The sequence below is a fragment of the Limanda limanda genome, chromosome 7 (assembly GCF_963576545.1).
Source record: "Limanda limanda chromosome 7, fLimLim1.1, whole genome shotgun sequence".
Lineage (NCBI taxonomy): Eukaryota > Metazoa > Chordata > Actinopteri > Pleuronectiformes > Pleuronectidae > Limanda > Limanda limanda.
This window is the reverse complement of record NC_083642.1, coordinates 17,276,934-17,300,982: the sequence shown is the minus strand read 5'-3', so window position 1 is coordinate 17,300,982 and position 24,049 is coordinate 17,276,934. Positions and strand designations below refer to the sequence as shown.

The 24,049-nt window shown below is 40.4% G+C and overlaps 1 protein-coding gene across 1 annotated transcript in view; it reads right to left on the bottom strand.

Moving 5' to 3' along the window:
* Positions 1-20,467, bottom strand: part of cntn3a.1 (contactin 3a, tandem duplicate 1) — a 60,515-nt gene extending 40,048 nt beyond the window's left edge. The window contains exons 1-7 of the mRNA XM_061074627.1: positions 20,363-20,467; positions 20,030-20,197; positions 19,475-19,636; positions 19,158-19,215; positions 17,397-17,529; positions 13,512-13,687; positions 5,043-5,138 (exon numbers count right to left, since the gene is read on the bottom strand). Of these exons, the coding sequence (XP_060930610.1) occupies positions 5,043-5,138; positions 13,512-13,687; positions 17,397-17,529; positions 19,158-19,215; positions 19,475-19,636; positions 20,030-20,197; positions 20,363-20,467 (898 nt within the window). The remainder of the gene's footprint in view (positions 1-5,042; positions 5,139-13,511; positions 13,688-17,396; positions 17,530-19,157; positions 19,216-19,474; positions 19,637-20,029; positions 20,198-20,362) is intronic.
* Positions 20,468-24,049: the final 3,582 nt, after the last annotated feature.

Below are 24,049 nucleotides of genomic sequence, written 5' to 3'. Positions count from 1 at the left end.
TGACAACAAACCCTCAGGTACTGTCGTCCCAAATGATCAGTGTCACATTGGAGAGAAGCCCTCACAGGGTTTCAAGCCTAAATGAACAGAGCTAAGTTTTGGAAACAAATGACAGACAAGATGCAAGAATATGAATTATTCAAATAAATCTATTAACATTCCCCTAAAGACAAGAACATCAAGACCCAGATACTATATTTCCAAACAATTTTTTTTACCCAACCATGTTGATTAACATTTGAGAAGCAAGATTTTGTCAAATATGCAAGATCGCAGTTACAACAAAGCAGTTGAAGTTCTTAAACAAGGTCCAACATCATAAGCTTGGGGGATATTATGAAAATGAGTTTATAAACAAGCAGGGTACATTTTAATCTACGTCAATAGTACAATGTGTCCCCAAATTCCCTTATTGCAAGAGAGCAAAGCAAGAACGAGTGTAGAAGCCCTGCTGGTTAAACCAGTGGTTTTAGTTAGAAGGTAAAACAACACAATTCATCAGTGAAATGTCAAATGAATAAATAAATAAATAAACTGCAACTGAAAGCAAAGTACACAATGTGTAGGAGAATGAAATAACTGAGATGATTCACTTGATTAGCAGGTGAGGTTTTTAAAATGACAGGAACACTGCAGAGTTTCTCACAGGGGCAAATCTCCCACCCGATGGTTATATAAATAAAACAGGATTCATCATCAGATGTGTTTTTGTGCTTTAAAATGCAGGTGAGCTGTTCACATTACGAGAATCACGACCTGCGAACAAGGTCATTCAACACGTCCAGTGCTTTCCAAAGCTCAGGAGCAGCCTCCTGAATCATTTGTGAGGTTTGGAAATATGAGAATAAGTAGGTTCCTCAAGTCAGAACCTTTCTTGGTCTTGCTCAAGTATGTAATAAAACCTCTCTCAAATCTAACAAGAAAAAAAACGTTCTGTTGTACCCGTCATGTGAAAACCTGTAGATGTGACTTTATGCCTCTTTTTCCCCTGTCCAGGACACCCAATAACACCCACTATTTCTTATTGTCTTAATTTTGTCTGCAATCAGCATTCTCTCCGCGGTCTAATGACTCTGTAGTAGACATGGGCTTTATTCCTCTACAGCTTCAATCAGTAGTTATGGAAACGTGACACAGGGGTGAACGCGCTAATCTGGCAAGAAAGCGAGGTGAGAGAGTTCCTCAGTTTTCTGCAAATGTGTGATGTTGAATATGATGCACCGTTGGGATAAAGCAGAAAAGCATGCTTCTGGTCACCTTTTTGGCCATCAGGATATATTTGGACATTTAGAGAGAAAGTCTTTAAGGATTCTAACTTAATTTGTAACCTATACCTCAGTGTTTCCCCTACCATTCTATTAGGGGGGCGCTGCGCCCCCCCAACGGGACCTCCCGCCCCCCCTGGAAGGTCAAGTTAATTATTTATTTTATTTTTTATTTTTTAATATAGCGCCAGATCTCTACATAAATCATTTTAAGGTTACATTTCCTATAAAACAGGTCTATAGCTTGCATTTCTGTCTCGACATGGTCGCGCGGTTAGATTTCTCCTCTGCTTTCTGTATCGCGCACGGCGGAGTTCCATCCAGATGCGCGCACACACAGACACGTTCGCGCACACACAGCCTGAACCATTATTAACCCCGCTTCGTCACTTCCTTCTATCACTGTTTAACCGGCAAATCTGATGTGAAAATATTTTTATTACAGACGGAAGTTTCAAAACGTTAACTTAACACAAACAAGGGTTATGGCGAAGTGCTCTATTCTAACTAGTCCTGTTTGATTGCTGTGGTAACAGTGATTTCAGGTGGTAGAGAAGTCGTTATGCGGAGATTGCTAGTAGGATCTCGACTTTTGTCTTCTTTCACTTCATGCGCATGCTCCATGACGTCTTTATAGCGATTTCAACCACTCCGCTCCAGCGTTTCCGTGTTTTCGTGACAGGGCTTCGTGTAGACCCGATAAACATAAGTACTGGATCCAAAAATGTTACCGGATTCCGGCAATCCAGGTTACGTATGGAAGTCAGTGAATACATACATTACATACATACATATATACATGCATGCATAAATAAATAGATAGATAAATTACAGTTCATAGAGAATGAATAGGGGATTATTTCAGTTTTCTTTTTGGTTTTAGTAATGTTCTGTCGAATACGTAGACAGCATAGACAGGCAGTTGTGAGAGGAAAACAGACCCGGCCCTTTATAGAGTCTCCCTGCCAGTCCTACAGAAAGGACAAACTGGACAAACACATGATGTCTGAGCATCACAGAATAGCCTGTCAGCGCTGGTCAGAAATCCAATGTAAAGTTCAAAATCATTAAAAGAAACACATTAACATCTTGATTCCCTTAAGTTTTTGTGTCCCCCCCCCCCCCCCCGCGCGACGCTCTACAGCCCCCCCCAAAAGCTGTAAACCTAGGGGAAACACTGTACCTGTTATATTTGTGTGATTCAAACATCTATATATGTTCTGGCCGCAGTATGCCAAAAATCCAGGGATGGTTCTTACTCAGTCGGGAAATGAAATTACAAACGACAAATCACTTTCTCTAAATAGAAACGGTTACCACCTGTAGATATTAAAATTCATGCTCCGTACACCTGTGCCTTCACTGTGTATAAATAACTCACTAACTGACAGACAGAATAATGCTGCAAGAATAAGATGCAGCATTCGATATTGCTTACAATATATACCGCACAGCCATACAATATTTGGTATGACCTACACTGACTTCGGCATTCATTAAACATCTAAACAATACAGATTATTTTCTTGACTGAAAGGTGATTTAAAGGTGACTCATTAAACAACATCAATATATTTCCAAGGAAATAAATAAGGGTTGTTTACCTCCTCTTTTTCTGTCAGCCTTACGAATATTTATGTGCCGTGTGCAATTCACCAGCAAGAATTCAGCCCATGTAATCTATCCAAGGAGAAGTCAGTCAATGTCAAGTCATTTCTGTGCCCATCACTGAAAAGATGGCTCACCCAAACGGTTGTCCAGGGAACCCTACACGCCTTGCCAATGCTCCTCGATAAAGAGGAAGCAATCTTCCTCTTCCAAATCGTAAACATTAGCCTGGTGAATACACGATCACCTTCACAACAAACAATTCATCATGCTTCTAGAAAAGAGCTAGACAGGATTTTTGCATCTGGTGCATCATCCTGTCTAAACTGGCGCTGTTTCCCTGTGAGTAATGAATAAACCATTGGATTTAAATCGCTGTGCCCTGAGTTTTCACAATATTTTGGACAATGCGTGACACAGCTAGTGCAGCCCAACAATCCTGACAATTCTGCTGTTCGTTTTTTTTGAGCAGGTTCGAACATGTGTTGGCATTTGGACACCTTGCACCGGTGGATTTGTCGACAATATAAAGAAAGCCGGCATGCAATGAGGCTGCCAAATGTAAGCATATGGCTCATTGTTCCAGCTTTTCTTGTCAACACAGGGTGAGATGTCTCATTATAACATATACACTACAAATATAAGCCCACTGTTGGGTTTGCAAACAAACACCTCATAATATTCTCTCTGCAGCAGCTGAACAGTGTGGCTTCACACAGGAGTGAAACACGAATTAGTTGACTAAAGTTTACCTAAAATGACACCAATTTGTTTGCTCTCAGTTCGTACATTCAGCAAAGCATCCAGCAGCCAAAGCAATTTTTTTTGTTTGTTACTGAATCTCAGTGGCACACTGTATTGTTGTTTAACAAAGCAGAAGTATTTTGTTTTTGCACAATTATAAAAGTAGACCGCTTTCAATCCAATGGGAATCAATACAATTATATGGAAATCTTTGCTGTCACTTGTGTTACATTTATCCATAAATCGCACATTAAGTTTTTTTGTACAATTGTTTGGAATATAAAAGATAAAACTGATTAAGATTCAGTTTGCTTGCAATCCCTGAAATTGGCAAAGTAATTGATTAAAATCAAACAAGATGAAAATAAAATAAAAACTTCATTAAATAAGTTCTCCAAAAGTTGTTAGATTATAATAAGCTACACTTACTGCACTGTGGTTGTGCGCCTCTGGCAACCATTGCAGTAATTCTAGTTTCTTGCTTTTTTTTTAAGGTGAAACTGGTCAAAATTTGAAGATATTCCTTAAAGGCAGTTTTGAGATATCGTGTTCAAGAGGCTGAATAAGTGTTTTTGTGAAGCTGCTGTGGCCTTCGTCCTCAGACCACCTGAATCCAATCAGTAAATCTGTGAGTCTACATGTACCTTTGACATAAAAACACTGATCATCCAGTTGAGCATTCATACGATGGAAGTACAAACAACCTTAAAAAAACATAATGCCACTGGCTGTCGCTGGTGTGGACGCAAAACCAGAACATCTGCATTTCCTGAAGACAATGTGGTGCATCTGCTGCTGTTATCTTATCGTGTAATGAGTGTCATTTACATAACAGTAAAAACACAGTCACCATACTCTTTAAGACTGATGCTTTAACATTGTGACAGTATGTTGCACTGGTGAATTCCATTCAGCCTCGCTGACTGGAAGAGTAAGAAGCCAATCTTCAGACCCCTGCTCAGAAGTTAATAGCACTGGATGCTTACACCCATTGATAATGTTATGGAAAGCAAAGGGCTGATCTGAAGCAAACAAAGCACCTTCAGAGAGATGCACCATTACTCCGCCTGGCAGGGACCCAGCCACAGACAGCCTCTCCACTCTGCATGCCAAAGTTTTCCTTCGCCCCCACAGAAAATTAGACTCACGGGCCAGAGTGTCCCAAAGTAAAAATGACTCACTCCACTGATCTCAACAACACAAACAAACAGCGAGGAGATCTGAGGGGGAGCGCACAAAACACGACTTCCTCTTCATCCAGATAAACAAGCGAGATGTAGAATCAGACAAGTCATACTGCACTTTGTCTACATTTGTGTGTAGGACCTGAACTCTTAACTAAAACTGAGTGTAACTGATCTGCAGCTACAACTGGTGGAGATTCAAATGTATGTATCTTCACATGAGAATAAAAAAACAACTTACCTCCAGAGTACGGTGGCGGGCCACACAGTAAAACCACTCCTTGACCCTCACGAACCCTCACTGGACTTCTCCTCTGCGTCTTGAAGTTCTCCAAGTCTGTTTACCACAACACAAAAGCAATAACACGAAATAATCAATTCCTTCTAGAGCCATAAACACACAGGAAAAACAAAATAAACATGGCGAGCTGTGTACAGAGGTAAAAATGCCCTACAAGTCAGATCTATGGTTGCTCAATAATTTCACACTGACCATAGTATAACTGAGACATGTGATGCAGAACTTTTGCATATTTTCATGAACCACTAATGCTATGTTTGCATAAATGCAGACGTGGTGCTATAAAGTCCCGAACACTTCTGACTGGAGCAAAAAGCAATTCCTCAAGTATAAGTCACACATGAGTGAATTTAATTGGAACTGCACATTGTTATCACTTTCTGTGTTTCATCCAGTGCACACAGACCAGCAACAATTAAATGACTAAGACTGAAACATCATTTGTATGGAGACCGATTACTTGTTGACAACCTGCCGAGAGAAAGCGAATAGAGACGGCGATCCTTGAACACTTTGGCTTTTCTCGCCTGCTGCGGTTCTTGTAGATATGGCAGGCAGCGCAGCCAAATGTGCAGCTGCCGTATAACAACATAATCAAGACAATTCAAGAACGGAGGGAGAGAAAGAATGCAAAAGTGACAGATCTGGTATACAAGCACAACAGGGCGGCCCTCTGCATATTAAATCATAAATACATGATCTCTGCAGACTCCGTCTGCAATGGAACACAGCATCCAGTAAAACAGCGTTTCATCATCACAATTGAAAACAGCTTTTCTTTGTCTTTTGCTCACAAACAAATAACGTGAAGCTCCTAATTTACTTCCCAAATTAATGAATAGATCTCATATTCGGTGCCGACAGATTGAGTGAATGCCTCAGTGGCCAATTCTTAATCTATGGATGATCCATGGTTAACACAAAATTACATCCTCTCTGTGCATGAACAGATTTGGCACAGTTAGGCTCCCTCAGCAAGACATCTATAAATCCCCCTGGAGCTGATGAAGCTCCAGAGTAAATGTGAGGAATCTATTAATTTACCACTATCCCATATTTACGCAATGTGTATGCCAGTCTAACTTCACGCAATTTCAGATTTTAACGTTGTTAATCACAGTATCAATTTAAAACCGAAGTAAGGAAACAATAATAAGTTGCTGTTGAAGGTTTCCTGATTGCCATTCGACCAAATTAAGCTTTGGCTCTGTCCTAACATCCAATACTTGGTAAAGACCATCCCTCACAGTTATAAATACACTGGTTTTGTCGATGCCAGAGAGACAGAGATAGATTTGACTTATCATCCAAAATTATAATCATATTTAATCTGCTTTATTTAAAGATTTTGACACCAACAGCTTAAAAACAAAACAAGTGGAATGATACCAGGACCATGAAACTATAGCAGCAGAACGGAATCTAGCAATAATTACCTCCGTCAAGGAGGTTATGTTTTCACCCCTATCCGTTTGTTTGTTCGTTGGTTTGTTTGTCAGCAAGATTACACTCAATATGTCTTTACAGATTTCCATAATACTTGGTGGAATGATGCAATAAAAGTCAAGGAGGAACCCATTAAACTTTGATGTAGATCTGGATCATGTCGTGGATCCAGGAAATTTGTTTTTCAATTTCTTAAACTTGCGGATTTTTTTGTCATTTCAACTGTTCTCCCAAGGAATCATTGGTATTATTGATGAGTGATGATGTAAAAGATCAGGCACCTTTAGTGAATTTATGTCAGAGTATGTCAAATTTGGTGCAGCTTGAAATAAAGGCCCATCTCCATTCAAAACCACAAGCGTAACCCTGCTATGATGATACATCATCTGGGAAACGTCCCATGACGATAAACATTTCAGTCTGAATTGAAGTGATGGACATTGTGAGTGACACTGCTTTTCACCCATTGCCTGAGCTATGTCACAATAGGTCACCTAAAAAAGGACAGTGTTTTTTTTTTTTTACCTCTTCCCACCAGTGTATGAGCTTATTAGAGAGATAACCAGTTATTTGATGACTTATTAAACTATAGCTGCTCTGGCAGGTTCAAATCCCAGTATGCAGTTACTGGAGCATGGATTTTGAAATGTTTGATCAAGTGGTTATTACTCTGCACACTGTCGTCATGCCAATGAATGTTCAGAAACACACACTCTCTACAGTGAGCTATGGACAGCAATTTCAGGCTTGATGCAGATGGCACACTATAATAAAACCAACTGTGTGCGTGTGTGTGTGAGATCACATTTTCTACATATATGTCATACGTCAGAAAAAATACGTTAAATATATATATAGCTAAAATATGGAAAGAATATTGGATATTTTTAAACCAAAAAGTGAAATAACCTTTTTTACTAAAAGAAGGATCTTTTTCATATAGTTTTGAAATGGTAATGCTGGGATATGGATATGTTTTGAACGGCAAATTGATGATTTCATATTTGAATTATTGCATTATGTTTGTTTTGAAATCATGTAAACAAACTATATATTTTGACAAAAGCGTCAGCTAAAGGAAATGTAATGTAATATATGATTTAAGTAATTCAAATGCGCATGTGAACATGGTTCTCGACTTTAAAATGCTATGAAACAACCATGACATCAGTCATCTGCCCTAAACAAGTGTGTGTGTGAGGAGCTGCGGTGGGCTGCACAATGTCTCACAAGTGTCGGAAAACGGCATACATCAAATCAAACATTTTACCATAATGAGACAGAAACATATCGGGCCAGACGTCTCTTCCCGCTTCGGGTGATTTTGTCCCTATATACCCGTTCTGTCAGCTGGTACTATAAACGACACATAGACTCAGATTGAACTCTTTTCCACCAAAGCAGGCTCACATTGTCGAAAATATCCCGAGCTGCTCAACTCACGCTGAGAGAGAAGCTCTCCTGATTAATATTCCTTTGGAGTATGGCGGGGCGTAAATGAGCTAGACACACTAAAAGCCAACAATGCCTGACAACCCAAGCTGTTCTGCACCCTGTGGATCATCTTATCAAGCCTATCATGGCTCTGCACCTCCGTGTGCTTCTTCATGGCCGGGTTCAGGCTATTTTGAGTGTTTTCAGATCCATGAAATTGGATGTGAATTTGCATTTATTTGGACTTGCTACTCCAATGTGACCCATTGTGGTGAATGAGAGGAGATTGCAGAAAAGGGGAAATTGAAGCCATTCTGTCAGAGTTTGAGCTCGAGGACAATTTGTGATGTGGTTACATTTGTCTCCTTGCCTTTGGACGAAAGGGAAAAAAAAGACTTTCAAAAAACTTTCTTTATATGAAGTTCTTCAACTATGGCTAATTTGCTTCCATTAAGCTTCTGTCTTTTAATGAACAAAGGGTTATTCTGTATTTCTGATGTAAGCTGAGCAGCCACAGCAGGATCGGGTGAATAAATAATCTCCCCATCACTACCTTTAATTCTACATAATGTAAATTTACTAGAAGCTTCGCCCAGCAGAGCTTCTAAAAGGAATTTTTAATGTGATTTCTGATTAACCGAAGGGTTGTAGAAATATAAGGAAAGAGCCTTGGAATCATTTAGACTTTTTTATCTTCACCCACTAATGCCACCATTTTCAAAACTTTCACCTAACCATCTACCTTTTTCTCAATTACTTCGAATGTGAAAGTGCCTTACGATCTACCAAAAATTCAATAAGTAGGAAACTGTAAAAGGTGGGGTGCGAAGGCAGGAGGTGGTTATGTAGTTATGTTTTAAGGAGATTCTAAATCGATTCTCACAAAATTATGTTGATATCTTTTCAGGTTTTTCTCCTCTCCTCTCCTCTGTCGCCAAGTGCTTGTGCTAATTATGGGAACACTGTTGGGTTTCTCTATAATATTGTACGGTCTCGATCTTACCATGTAAAGTGCCTTGAAATAATGAAATGATTGAATGAAGGATAATGATTTGCAGCCATACAAATATAAATGTATTGAATGAGAACACTATAACTGACTTGACTTGCACTAAAGACCAACTCCATTTCTTGGACCACATGTGTGAGACATATGCATTTGCATAATATGTGACATCAATGTATTATTGTTGCTATGAATGTTTTTGCTAGTTTTTACTTATTGAATGATTTGTTTCACTTTTAAATCCCTTATATCTTTTGATGCAGCTGTTTTTACCTCCGCCAAGAGATACCCGTCCGTGTGTTGATTTGTTTGTTTGTTTATAAGCAAGATTCTACAAAACACCGCTTAACCAATTTCCATGTAACTTGGTGAAACATGCAGTATAGATCAGAGAAAACATTTTTTTGTACACTTTCTTAGCAATGTAAGATAGGGTGTTTGCAACAAGTTCACAGATTTCCCAGGAAATAATCCATGGATCCTGTTGAAAAAAGTTAGACATGTGTGGAATGTAAAATCTTTGAATGAGAGAAATTTGGTGCAGTGTGATTGAATTTAAGGGAACTGCATTTGAGGAGGTGTGTGCTCCACTGAGTGCATTTCTACTTATGAGATTGTCTTTCCATCCTGTCCCTGCGCAAATGAAACCTTTTTGGGCTCTGGTTAAAATGTGGTGCTATCATTTGTAGTGTAGTAGCAGCAGCAGCAGCAGCAGCAATAGTGAATGTAGTAATACCTAACGTGTATTCATTTTGCATGTGTGGAAAAGTGAGGAAACTTACAAAAACAAAAAAACAGCAGTAACCCCTCAAAAAGGTGAGAACCACTAACCTTATTCGACTAAATCCTATAGTGGACACAGTTATCTATGGGAGGTCCTTGAACTTACTTGTAACTTACAGTAATTTACAGCTAGCCAATATTCCTGACATGTCGTATCTGTAGTCTTTATTGACCAAGTCAAAAGGTACAAGTCTAGTCCATGAAACCAAAAAGCCGCCATCAACAAGTTCTTATCATGAAAGCAAACATATATGAAATAACTGCAATGAATATTACTGATGATGATAAAAAAATGATTCCCCTCTCATGTCTGTCTGCTTCCCTGCCCTCTCCTCTCCCTCCTCTGTTCTCAGAGAGGTGTCTCGCAGTGAGGCCCTAACAGTGAGTGACACGTGACATTTGAGCAGTGATCAACATCAAAGGGGCCTAATTCTTACACAGCCCGACCGCTGCTCCCTCCTGACAATTACACCACCGCCGCGAAGCGCAGCGTTCAGGAGATGTCCACCGCCCTCCTCCCTGACAGATGATTAGAGACCCAGATTGAGCACTTAGCATCACAGCGCTGATGAGAAACATTATTGTCCCTTCCTCAGATGCATTTCAGCTGAAAACAGACTTAATTTTCACCTGAGGAAACATCAATGTGTAAGAGCACAAAGCTAATGGAAATGAGAGAAGGAGAAGAAAAAAAGAAGAGATAGAAATCTTGCAAAGTAATTATACAAATAAGGCAGTTAGGTTCGACTGGAGCCAGTAGGAAAAAATACAAATGAGGTGCAATTACAGGCCTGAATTTGATAGGAGGAAGCACGAGCACCGAGATACAAGGGAGTTGCGTCCTGCATTTCTTTCATAAATACAGCAATTTCATCCTTCATTAAACACGGTGTTACCCTTGTGGCTCTATAAGCAATGCGGCATCTCGGTTGTGGCATGTTCCTTCTCCAGGATCAGACATCCAATACACTCTGCTTGTAGTGCAGGCCTTGCAATCTGCTGTATGATGTTGCATCTTGCAGTGGTGAAAAATCCTTTCACTTACAGCTAAAAAAATATCCCTGGGAGATTAGGAAACTCAATCTGGTTTGATAACCAACTAGATTATTCCTTGCAGCGCGGTCCCAGCAGGCGAGCAGAACCTTTTAAACATTTAAGTCTGTATTGTCAACAGGATCAGGAACCTTTATACGTTTAGAGGTTTAAGCCCCGACCAGATGGTAACAGAAGCTGTTATATCATCCATCTTTCAGGGGATTAAAATGTAGGCTGCATCAACTTTTATAGAGGGGCTGCACACTCAAGCAATACAAGTGTGAAGCAGGACATTATAAGTTGGCACAAATCTAAGACACTGATCTTCCGTCCTTCATCAGCATGAATATTTTATTTAATATTAAAAAAAACACAATGTTGTAATCACTGTTCTACATCTGTTTTCTGCAGCGGGGACTAAAAGCTTTGGTTCTAGGCTTTCATGCCTGGGCCGCACTTGATGCGCTTGACGGCTGCGTAGCTGATCTGCTGCGTCTAGCATACGTCTGTTGTTGACACGGAGAGCGTGTGTCTGCCAGCTGCCTGATACGGAGCTCCTACGTGAGGATTCTATAACTGCTCCATTTACTTGAATAAAAGTAGGTCTATGTTCTCCACTAAATACCAGGATTCTATGGTATTAAGCTGTGCATCTTCCGGTCTTGCAGAAATTTCACAATAAAAACCTTGTCAAAACTAAAGAATTAATTGAGTCAACAGAAACGCTACATTGCTTTTACTTCGAAGGAGACATGCTGCTGCTCTAACCTGTTAAAATGGGCGCCAGAGTGAGCACATGAGACGCTCGAGCATCCAGTGCAGCCGAGGCTTCAGATTTGAAAAGATTAGGAGATGGATGTTATTGTTGATCCTTGTATTCCCTTCATTAATGGTCCTTAACTTGGTTCTTGTCTCATGAAGTTATTACAAGAGCCCCTTAGTGTCATATTGAGCCACTCTGAGTCCGTTACAAATGACACCACTGACTCATAACAGGCGGCTCCTCCAATGAATTATTCCCTTGACCTGAGACCCGCTCAATCATCCGGCACACTTAATTAAGTTAAACCAAGAGCAATAAATAAGATGTATGACATATCAGCATCGATGCTTGTTCTCATCCGTTGACAAAACCCGCAGGTTCCAGGTCAGGCCCGGGCGATGGATGAAACTAATCACAGTGACATGCAGCTTAGGTCAGGACTGGGAAACTAATTGGAATTGTGAATATGATCAACAGCCCTTGAGCAGCCCAGGACACAGATTTGCCCTAAACATGCTGAAGATTGAGTGGTGCTTTGAGACAAAGACGCGCCAAACAGTGGTGAGATGGATACCTCTGATTCTCTCGCTGCCCAGCATCATCTCCGTGTCTGCTGTGGCAGAGACACAGACATCAGAATTCAATCTAGCTGCACCATCTGTTCACAGATATAAGGGCTGTCATTTGATATGGGCTGCCCATCAAGAGTGGAGACCTCAAGTTCACCTTGCCATCAGAGAGGCCTCAGACTCAGGTCTTATAAAATGTGATAGATGGAGGTTGTAAAGCATCAACCACACTGGGGTCTGTCAAGGCCCACCACACAATAAGGCAGTCTTCATCACAAGGGTGTGAGAAGTTTAAAAGCACCAGATAAAGTAAACACCGGCAGAGGAGCTTTAATCATTGTTAAAGAAAAAAAAAAGTTTTGCCATTATACGACTGGATATGATAATGTGAGTAACTCGTTTCCTCATTAGTAACCTTAACTGTATCGGCCTACTGTAAGAGTCTCCTGTCGCTGGTTGTTTTTTTGTTAGTGAAGATCTGACAACAAACAATTTTAAGTGAATCCTACTGGGTCATTATAGTTTCAGTGAACCAAAACGTCTGATGCTTAATTAAACTTTTATTTTTTGAAGCAACAAAAACTGAGATAAACTCAAAAAGATCTGAACTTGATTTGAGGTGAACGAAACTTAACTGAGGTGAAATAATAAAACTGAACGTAACACAAATTGTTTGTGGTAATAAGAACAATCAACGTCGAAGATTTTGCAAAATGTGGTTACAAGTAACAATACAAGTAAAATACAATGATCCTGATTAACGTGCTGAAAACTGTAGTTGGCAAACAAAATATTTGCCCTGCACTCCGCCTTACTTGCTCAATTTTTCTCTCTCGTCAAAATCTTTTACTTCCACTACCTACAATGCAACTTGACTGCTCATAGTTTGGTCAGAGGCTTTTGTGTGTCTTGTGTAAATTTCCCAATCACCACAAATACTTTGCACAAGCACTGTGCGAGATATATCACATTTCATTTTTAAATATTCTATCGCAGAGTTTTCTCTTTGGCCAGTGTTTATCATTTTCTTCACATAAAGTATGTTTAAAACCACAATTAACTGTATTTATCCACTAAGGAGCAACAATCGGTCTTTAAATGTGAAAGAAAAAATGTTCACAAAGACTTATACGACAATTTGTATTGTGATAACCGGTCTGAGCCGAAAGCTTCAATCTAGCTGGTGGGGAGAGGGCTACAGAAGTCAGATAAGGTCACTTCATTTTCAATCCCTTCAGACGCTGCTTTAAGTGACATCACTTGCGGTAAATCCTAAAAACTCTGTCCACATCTTCTTTTGTATGTAGTAGTGCACCTCAAGATGTGTGACCAGACTTTGGGAGAATTGCAAAACCAGTGTACGTTCTACTTACATGCTACGTGCAGACTGGACTCTCTGCTGACGATGGTTCCAAAAGAGTTTGATGCCTGGCACTGATAGACGCCAACATCTTCCTCTTTATTCAGATGGCTGATGTGTAAGTTTCCTCCCATGAGAAAGTGACGTGACCCTGGTCTCGGCAGGATGAAAGAGTCATTTAGCTTCCACCTGTGAAGGAAAGCACATGACACAACAGAAAGTTCAGGTGCTTTGTATTTTGAAATCCCCACGTGCCTGGTGTCAGAATAATGATATCAGACGGATGCTGATGCAAAAAGACTGAAGTGATGGAAAAAGTGACCGCCCAGGGGCCTAGGCTATTACCAGTTATTATTCTGGCTAAAGCAGGCATGACACAGTCTGCTGCACAACGTCGGCAATCAGCAGCATGATCATTCCAAAACATACTATAATTTTAAGCTCACCCGTTAGTCACTTTAAACACAAGTCTTGCTCACTGATCAAATTTTGCAAATTCCTGTGGCATTTCCCTTATCAATGCCCGTGAGGACTGTACTTTCACCGGCATCAAAGCACTTCCCTCCAAGTGATTGTCACGTGGGGTGCTCAAACAAGTTGGCTACAGGCAAAGCACGGGATAAAGCTACCTCCTGATTGAACCCCTTGTTTACATAAATACACAAGTCCAGTTATTTTCCAGTTGTGTGTGTGTGTCAGAGAGAGAGAGCAGCAGAATGCCTGTCTCTGTGGCTTGATTTAGGAAGGCCTGCAGTTGTTCACTTTGCATAATTGCGGCTCGTTTTCCAGGAGGACCTGCTGCGTTGTTGATGCCAGTTCAACCAAAGTCTGCATGTGACCATAACTTCCTAAATACTTACACAGACTCCGAAGTTCTGTTTACATCAACTGGGAACGGCAAAGAGCTTAAAAAACACACGAAAAAGCATCAAACTCCTCGATTTTGTTTAGCGGAAAAGTTTCTAATCATATTCTGTTTCGTTTAATGTATTCAGCTGCTTGTGGAAATTGTTTGCATTACACTCGGGGAAAGTAAGCGTGCAAATACTTTCATTCTCATACAGGGAGGGAATGGAATGAGATGAGAAAAAAGTAAAGGCATAAACATGGTCTAACAAGAAAAGTGACATTCGCAAAAGGAAAAAGGTTTTTTATCAAATAAATAAGGCGCAGTTTGGTTGACTGTTTGGTCTTAATGAGATATTCACAGCTCTCTGAGGAACAAATAAAAACAAGCTTGAGGTTTCAAGCTCATCTTTCTTCCTCCTTCTTTTTCCATGGGTAAGATTTAGACAAAGAGAGTAGGAGGCAGGGTTGACGAAGAAAGGGAACAAGTGGGGGGGGGGGGGGCTTATGCAGCACAGAGGTGCTCAACAGTAGATTGACTGATTAGATTGATTTAGTAATTTGGTGTTGCAGCTGGAACAGTTCCAAGGGCTCCAGATGAGATGAATCCAGGGGCCATGGTGACAAGCTCGATGTGGCGGTGTCGTCGGGTAGTCTCAGACAAATTAATTTGTCCTTGGTACCCCTGAAATAAAGCCATTCAGCACCTGGTGTCCCGCTGCCGAACACTCACAAGGTCCCACAACCTTTTTTCAAAACTAATTTCCAAAGTGGTCAAAAGTGACCTTTATTTTGAAAAAAAAGGTATATACCCATAGCAATGACAGCACTATGATGTGTGCCTAGGCCTGTCGCGATATGCAATAAATCAATTAATTGCGCGATAAATTAAAATGAGCGATAATTTTTTGCCGGCTGCAATAAATTCAGGGATTAAAGTTTTCCGTCGCTATGACGGATTTCCGTCAACTCCGCTCGCATAAGGCTAAAAATGAGATCGATGCAGATCCCATCCGGCAGTCGGCCGCGGCTGCCGGTGGACAGACTCTTGTTTCCGCGCTGCCCGCGCCCCGTGTGCGTCAGGGCTCCCGTGCAGGTGTGGGAGGATCTCCTCGCGAGCCCTCTCCCAAGCGCTGGCTGGCCCCCGCCGGGCGCATTTCCTCCGTGGTGCGCCGCGACGGCTCCGGGTCGGCTTGGAAAGGCTCGGGGCGGGAGGAACGGAGACCACGGCGAGAAAGGTTTCACAAAAGCGTTCGGGGGGACGAAGGCGGGCGGAAGCCTGCCTGCGACACGGGGTCTCAATTGGCTCAGGCACCAGTCACGAGTCAGAGTCAGAGTGTGTCTGTTTTGTATTTATTTTTATTTATTTAAGTATAGTGTAAACTTTTGTTAACAGTTCATATATTATTCATAGTTTTAAGTTAAAAAGTTTTTGTATTTATTTATATTTATAATCTACTTTAAACAGTTCATATATTTGGCAATAAAAAAGTCTTTCTTAAATGTCTTCCAGATGTCCAGTTCCAGTGTTCTTTAAAAATAAAAGTTTATTGATCTTCGAAAGGGTGTACTTGCATTATTATGCCATTATCATTATATAAGTTGAAAATGGTGTCAAAACGGCAATATTATCGCTTATCGCAATAATTTCTGGGGCAATTAATCGCACAGAAAAATGTGTTATCGTGACAGGCCTATGTGTGCCGACTGAACAAACACAGCAATATCAGTCCTGTCCTTTTAAAGGGATGAAAGAATGACACAACAGCTTGTGATCAATCTGAGAATCACTTCCTAATGTGGTATATAAACTCCCATAGTTGGTGGCACTTTCTTTAATTAAAGAGCTAATTAAAGCAAAATTATTTTGATATGGAGCCGGGCACGCTCTCAGAACTTGAACTGAGAAGGGGGGAAAAAAACTTTCAGATTCAACTCGTAAATTGGGTTTAATTTTTAAAAAGTGGGACTATCTGGACAGTGAAAGAGCGATTGATTGCTTAATAAGTATTCCAGTTTATCCAAGTGATACGATTTGTACATTCATTTCAATTTGTGTCCATTAGGCATAGCACCAAGGATCTTCAAGCCACATTAACGGCTGCATATGCTGATGTTATGAGAGATCGTTTCAACCTATTACACATTAAATGCTTGGCTTTGCAATTTGCATTTAATTACACTGACAGGAGTACAACATCTATGTGGCCCCATTTGATAGATTATGAATTAATAGCGTGTGCACTCGATGCACTTCATCGCAAATCATCGTTGGCCATTTGTTTTAATTTGTCATCATTTTTCGCAGCCGAGGAACTGGACATCAATTTGCTTCTAACACAACACCCTGGAGGGACGGCTCCACCACACAGGGTCAGTGCACTGAATAAAGGCGGAGAACAGCCACTGTTTCCCTGCACCTCCGTCTATCAAGCGATTTGTGTAACGATAACCTCCAAATCTGATGCCCGGTGGCACCGTCTGTGCAGTCTTTGGCAACGATTCTCTACATGAAGCATTAAACTGTAGCAGGCCCGAAGCAGAGATATAGAAAGAGATCTTGCACCGCATCATTTCTGGTAAGTGAAATATACTCCGCTCGTTTTTTTTTCATTCTTCTTCATCTTCTTCTTCGCTCCATCTCTGTCATAATGGCAGCCAAGCTTTGGTGTGAGATTCTCTGGGGTCACTTGATCTTTTTCAGTGGTCACTGATACTGATGACAGGAAGCTCTCAAATTGGATTCTCCAGCCGATCAATGTCATGCAACAATGCAAATATATGGCTGAGGAGCAACTAAGGCTAATTAATTCATCATTCTCAAGTTAACCATGACTGACAGCGAGGCTAAGCACTGCCGGCAGCGAGCAGCAGCGAGCCATAAGGTCCTCAAATCCCCATGTTTTCCCAGGGCAATGAATCCAGTTTCGCACAGGTTTTTGGGTACAAATGTTGCACTTGAAAGCTCTGGGGTATTACCTGAAGGTTCAGCATCACAAAACCAAAAACCACACAAAACGCATGTGTATCAAATTATGCCTGCAAGTGTTACCTGTAGAAGGGCAGGGGGTGTCCCTGGGCCTCACAGCTAAACACCACCTCTCTGCGGTTCTCGCCAGCTTGAAGGGGGAACACCACGCTGCCAGGTTGTTTGGTGAACACAGGCCTAAGCTGGATTCCATTTCCTGTGTGGGGAAACAAAAAAACGAAAAACAAAATCAGCTATCATATTCTGCAGAGCGGGAAACCCAACTTTTTTATACATATAAATAAATGACTTAAGATTTACAGGAAGCAAGAGAGCTCTGCTCTTGTGGAACACACGAGAAAGTTGAATGACTTTATAACTCTGTTTGGCACGGATCTACATTTTTTACATTAGTCGTAAAAAGAGAAACTTGCCAGATCCCAGAGGTACTGCATAATCAGCTGTTAACCTTCATACAATTTTAATGCTACACTGAAAGCCCGAATAAGTAAGCAGTACTCAAAAAAATTGAGGCAATCAATTGCCACAATTTTTTTGAGTTCATAAACTCAAAAGTTTGAGTTAATGGGAGCTTGAATATTTGAAGTTGAAGGTACACATACTTTTTGATTACAGTTAAACAAAATTACTGATTAAGCTAAATCAAATATTTTCAGTAACATTTACTTAAAAATAACCATAAGCAAACTCAAATGTTTTCAGTAACATTAACTCAAAAATATAAATTTGTATTGCTCATTGCAATAAGTTAATGGAACTGAATAGTTTAAAGTATAGACACCCAAGTATTTTTGTGTTCAATAAACTCAATGTTTATTAGTTTATTTTCCAATGTTTCCATTTAGTACAAATCAAAACACGAAAATCAAAAAACTACTAGTACTACCAACTTGTAAAATATCAAACATCAAAGTTTGGCTTTTTTCTATTCACAGGTTGTCTTGCAAAGACTGCAACAAAATGAATATTTAAAACCAAACAAGACCCATTTACATAAAAACAACAATTACAAAGGCACAATTGGAGCCATTTTTGTAAACCTTTTAGTTTACATGTAAGGCAGCAGCTCTTCATATCTCTGAAACTATCAAGATGTGCAAAGGCAATGTGGAACATACTTTAGGTTTAAATCTACCATAACTCTTAATACAACCCATTTCACAACAATGTTAAAAGGAAACATTGCCACTGCATTTCCAATCAGTGGTGATGGTAAACATAGCCATAAATTCCTCAGTGTGTGCCATATCGCCCTAACTGCTAAATCTGTTGTTCCTGTATCAGTGATGTCGTCGACATGAGCATAGCCTACATAGCTCTGTGGTCGAAAGACCTAACGTTTCCTTTTTTCTTGAACAATATAACAGCACTGAGGAAATTATTGCTTGAATGGATAACATTAACCATAAATACTGCGTCAACATCAACCTAAAAATGGCAATGTTTCACTTTAAAATATAAAATTACAAAGGCAGTGTGTAATTTGTGCAGGGTGGCTGAAAGCCTAGAGTACAGCAGCAATTTGAACATCAACAGTAGAACAGTACAATCAACACAGACAATTAACTTATCATGTTGCTCTTAACAGTGAGACTCCAGAGTCAGAGTGAACTCAAATGTCTTGGTCAATTATTTGGAATATCTGAAATGTGGGGTGCATAGATGAGGCCAAAAGTAACCAAGAAGGCGTCAGCATGTTTTCGTTCATGCTCTGCATTTTCATCACAGACTGGGACAAAAATATTTCAAATCAAAACGAAGAATTAACAATTAAAGTAAACACAAAAATTGCATATGCACACGCTGTGCCATCTGGATGCCAACCAGTGAGGTAGCAACAAGTGCTTGACAACTTATAGAGCAGCAATTTGAACATTAACAGCTGAACAACAGTTAACACAGACAGTAACATTATTATGTTATGGATCAGGCTCTTAACTAAATGAGCCAGATGATTCCCTTATTTCTTTTCAGATCTTCCAGTTCTACACATGTCCCATCAAGTCATTCTTCAAAGACTGCAGTCTGGGTGACAATTTACATTCTTCCAGACCAAGTAAAATTTTCTGAGTGAATTCGAAGGTGTTGGTCAGTCCTTTGGGATAGCTGAGATGTAGTGCATAGGTAAGGCCGAACATTACCAGAAAGGCATCAGCGAGTCTTGGGAGGGTGGCCACCACATCACCCTCTAGGACAACTGAGATTTTCTCTGGTTGGTAGTGAACTCGACTCATTGAATTGTCGCTGATGGTTGTAAGTAGAGCAACTGAGGCATCCCCAATATCTGGCTCATCCAAACCATCCTGAAAGAATTTGAGACAGAGAGATTATATACTAATTACATCCACTGAAACACCATGGGCAATAAGGGTGTGGCAAGCAAAACCCTTTGGCATGTCAATAGAAATTTTGACAAATGTGTTGTTTTATAAATATATATAAACAAAAATTTAAATATGAATGGTTAATATACAATGGGCCTGATATTTATATAATTAGACTTACCACACATGTTTGGAAAAATCCAGAGGTATCTTCACGCAGATACACAGGAAGGGCATGGAGAACAGTCGTACGCCTTGAGTGGATATCATGTAATACCTATGGAGATTAAAATGAATGTTGTGAAAAAATGTTGATCATGGAACCTATTACCGGCATAACATAAAGAGTTAATTTGGGATCTATATAATCACCTGTTCATCATGGATTTTGAAATTTCCGGCTAAAGCATCTGCATTCTTTCCAGTTCTAGAAGCCTTTTGTCGGAATAAAGCCATCAAACGAGGAGTGTGGCGATCAATTTCGGCGTAGAATGTGTTAGGCAGGTTCTGGTTGGTTATCCGCTGGAATTCTGCAAACACCTACAATTTAGAAGAGGAAAAGGGGCAGTACACACAGCACAGTAATGATGAATAGTTGATTATAATGCAAAACAACACATAGAATAATTTGCCACCAAATGGAACATATTAAGATTAAGACATTATTGGCAAAGCAGAACAGGTGAAAAAATCAATCCATATTACCTCAGACTGCATGCGAAGAGCAGGCCACAGGTCCAAGAGCTGTTTGACTGGTGGGCAGGACATCACTATGGTCTGTCGCCGCAAGGCAAATGTGGTCTGCATCATCTTACTAATAAGAGGAAGGTTTCTCTCAGTCTTCTTTACTTCTTCAACAATAACTTCCCTCAAATGTTCAAGACTTGAGGGATCTTCTCCTTGGGGAAAGTTCGGCAGAAAGTTAACTTCTTCCCGCTTGGGTCTTTTGATGTTAGTGTGTGAAGGTTCATTGTCAGGGTTTGTTCGGCTTCTTTTTCCAGCATTTACTGTGACCTCTAGACAGCCGACCTTTCTCATCTTGGTCCTGTAATTGCCCATTTTAAACTTGATGCTGTTTTTCCAGCCATTCCATCCACTAACAGATCCTGCTTCCTTTAAACACGGATGTTTGGCCACAAGAGCTTCAGCTGCCCTAGCTAACTCTTTATCACATGGGTAAGCTTTAAAACCATATATAGAAGAAGCAAGTTGCTCCAGAATAACATGCTTTTGGTCCCTAGCCAGCCGAAGAGGGGTTCCATTTTTCTCAAATTCCTTATTGCCTTCTCTAAGCATTAGCTCAACAACAAATGAAAATGTGGGAATCGGAAAAGGACCTGAAGGCCATCTGCTTAGACGTTCTGGGGATGACACATCTGAGAGTGTATCAGTTGATGCAACAGAACTGGAATCATGTGAAAGTGAAATATGGAGAACAGCTTTTTGTGGCAACTCGTTAATGTCAACTAGGGAAGTAAGTTTTCCATCAAAGTCTGGATCTTCATAGTGTAAGGTAAAGTCATTGTCCAATTCTAGTTTGTGTTTCAAAATGTTGATTAGTTCGTCCACAGAGCTAGGCCGGGAGCTGAGTTTTAATTTTATAACACGATCTGCCTCAATGACGCGGAGGATCATTTCTGGAGCTTCAGCTGCCATTGCACTAAAAAAATGAAAAAACATTGAGGGATTACGCACTGATTGATGCACACATTTTTGTATTTAAAAAAGGTATTGTTAATATAGCTACTTACCAATGAGTAGTCTCAATTCTGTCTCACTTGTAGGAACCTCTTTGGAGTCAACAGCAGCAGTTCCCAGTGCACCTAGTGTTAGAAATGTGCACATGCAATCATCATAGAGGCATGGTAGTGGGCTTACTCTTGAAAAGTGGCTGTGCCTCAGTCTACAATGTTTAAATAATTGTGTCCAGGTGGTGAAATAAGCTGAACACAACTTACAGTTCCAAGTCATATTAGGAGCAGCTACCTGAAAACACAAAATTTAATAATTTTATTCCATTTGTCACGTCAAGTAATAGTAAAAATGCAAACTTAATGTAGAAAGACAGGGCTGAGAGTATCAGCCCAACAGCAGCAGTGCTCTCTGTGTGTGGACATGCATAGGCAGTGTGTCCTGAGCATCAAACAAGGACCCCCCCCCCTCCCCCCCCTCCCTGCTTTCCCCACAATTTTACAGAAAAACACTGCCAGATCGAGCATTTTGGTTGTTGCAGTCACACAATTATAAAATGAGTTACATACATTTAACCTCTTAACTTAACTAACAAGATGATATACAAGTGGGGTAGGATAAGATTCGGTGTTGGCTTGCCCAGGAGGATGAGCATGCTCCAACACAGATTGGTTTACCTGGATGTTGAAATTAGAGTTTCCTTAATGAACACACTAAAAAAATAACACACTGCCATGCATCATCAACACTTTACATCACATAATTTCTTGCTAGCTTAGTAGATAGGACTACTGTTATACATAGAAATTGTCATTGTGTAATGTGTGGCTCAAATTCTTAACTGCAAATTGAATACTTACAATTATATCCTTTGGCGCTGATGACTGATAACCAGGAGCACACAAGACGGGTCTGCAGGTATTCTCTGTCGTTCTCTGTCCGTCACGGTGGGGAACACGATCTCTCGGTACCAGTTCGATGCGCGCCTTCTACAGATTAACTTTCCGGTCAAAGCCCGCTCAAACGGAAGCCTAACGGTCGGAACAGGAAATGAACCTTGAACTTCAAAGTAAAGTGTAGCTACTTCCTGTGGAGACGATTTTCTAGTTTGGTAATATTTATTAGATAAATTTACACCGTACCGTGGGACTGTTTATTTCTTAAAATGCACTAATACTTTCTGTAAATATTCCCGTGACGATCGGGAAACACTGTCTGCGGATGCGCCGCAGACCGGATATGCGTCGCGGGCGCAGAGGTGTGTGGCCGCAAGTCCGCTGCCGGTGGCAGTTGTTCAGCAGGGCTGCTGGTGCACCTGATGCATCTCCCTGAATAAATGGCGATTTATGTGCTTAACGAAATGGCAGGACACTACGGGTTTTTTTGCCGCTGCCGCCGCCGGGCTGGTCGTCAGGGGGGGGGCGGGGGAGGGGGGGGGTGCGTGGCGGCGGCGGAAAAAAATATTCGGGATACGTACGCCGGGAGGGGGGGGGGGATACCAACATGCAGTAGCAGCTCCTCTGCAGAACATATTGTGGAACGGAGAAGCTATATATTGTGTATTGAACAGATGCTGTATATTTGAATAGATATTTAGGTGGAAATTATGCATTGAATAGATACAGCTGCAAAACAGTATTTCTTTGTGTGCATGTAAGCTTGTACATTGAGCCTGTTTTAACAGAAATTGCAAAAATAATCAATATGATCCTCAAACATTTTTTTTTAAAGCTAGAGAGATCATAGATCTCAGCTTACACTTGGAGTAAAAAATGTATCTTGGAAACTGTAGATATATGAGTCTCTGCACATTTAAAATTTTAAGTAGTGCTTACACAATCTACAAAAAGAGTTCACGTAAATCAAAAATTATCAGTTACACATACACTAAAATGAGACTATCGTTTTGGTACTCAATATGTTTAAGTAAGTACAACTTTTAAACAGATTTTAAGTTTCCACTACTTAATCCAGTTGATTAAGTTGGGCATTCGGGTTTACAGTGTAACATCTGAGTGTAGAGACTTGTCAGAGGCACGCTGCACTGTTGCCACGCATCAGCACTATTTTATCTAATCCCTTCAAACTTATCACCACTTTCCCAAGGGATGTCTCGCACTCACACAACAAAGACTGAGAGTAATAGGTTCTCATAATGAATGATCCTCTCGTTTCACACATTAAAATGGTCTCCTTTGTGAATCATAAACAAAAAAAAAACTATAATTTGTCAAGTAATTTTCAAAATGCTTGAGAGGCAGGTTGGTTTGTGTTTTTGTGTCTTGTCATCGATCAGGTTTTTGTTCAGAGATAAAGGGACAAAAATTGCTTTTATTTCAAATTTCATCCCAACTACCCATCATTATTTATAATGCCATCTGTTACAAGAAATCACCAGCGCTGCCTGTAAATTGCTTTGAATTACACTGTAATTCACTATGCATATATGCAGCGTGGACTATGATTGTCATTATCAACAGTAAATGGTCAATGGTCTGTATTTATGTTGAGCTTTTCTAGTCTTGATTACCACACAAAACACTTTATCATAGTTCAGTATTTTGCCCAAGGACACTTCAGCATTCGGACAGGGGGAAACAGGAATCAACCCACCGAGGATGTCCGCTCTACACCCTGAGCCACAGCAATAATACTTCTTTATAGAGTGTCTGAATTTAAAATACATACAGCATATCATAC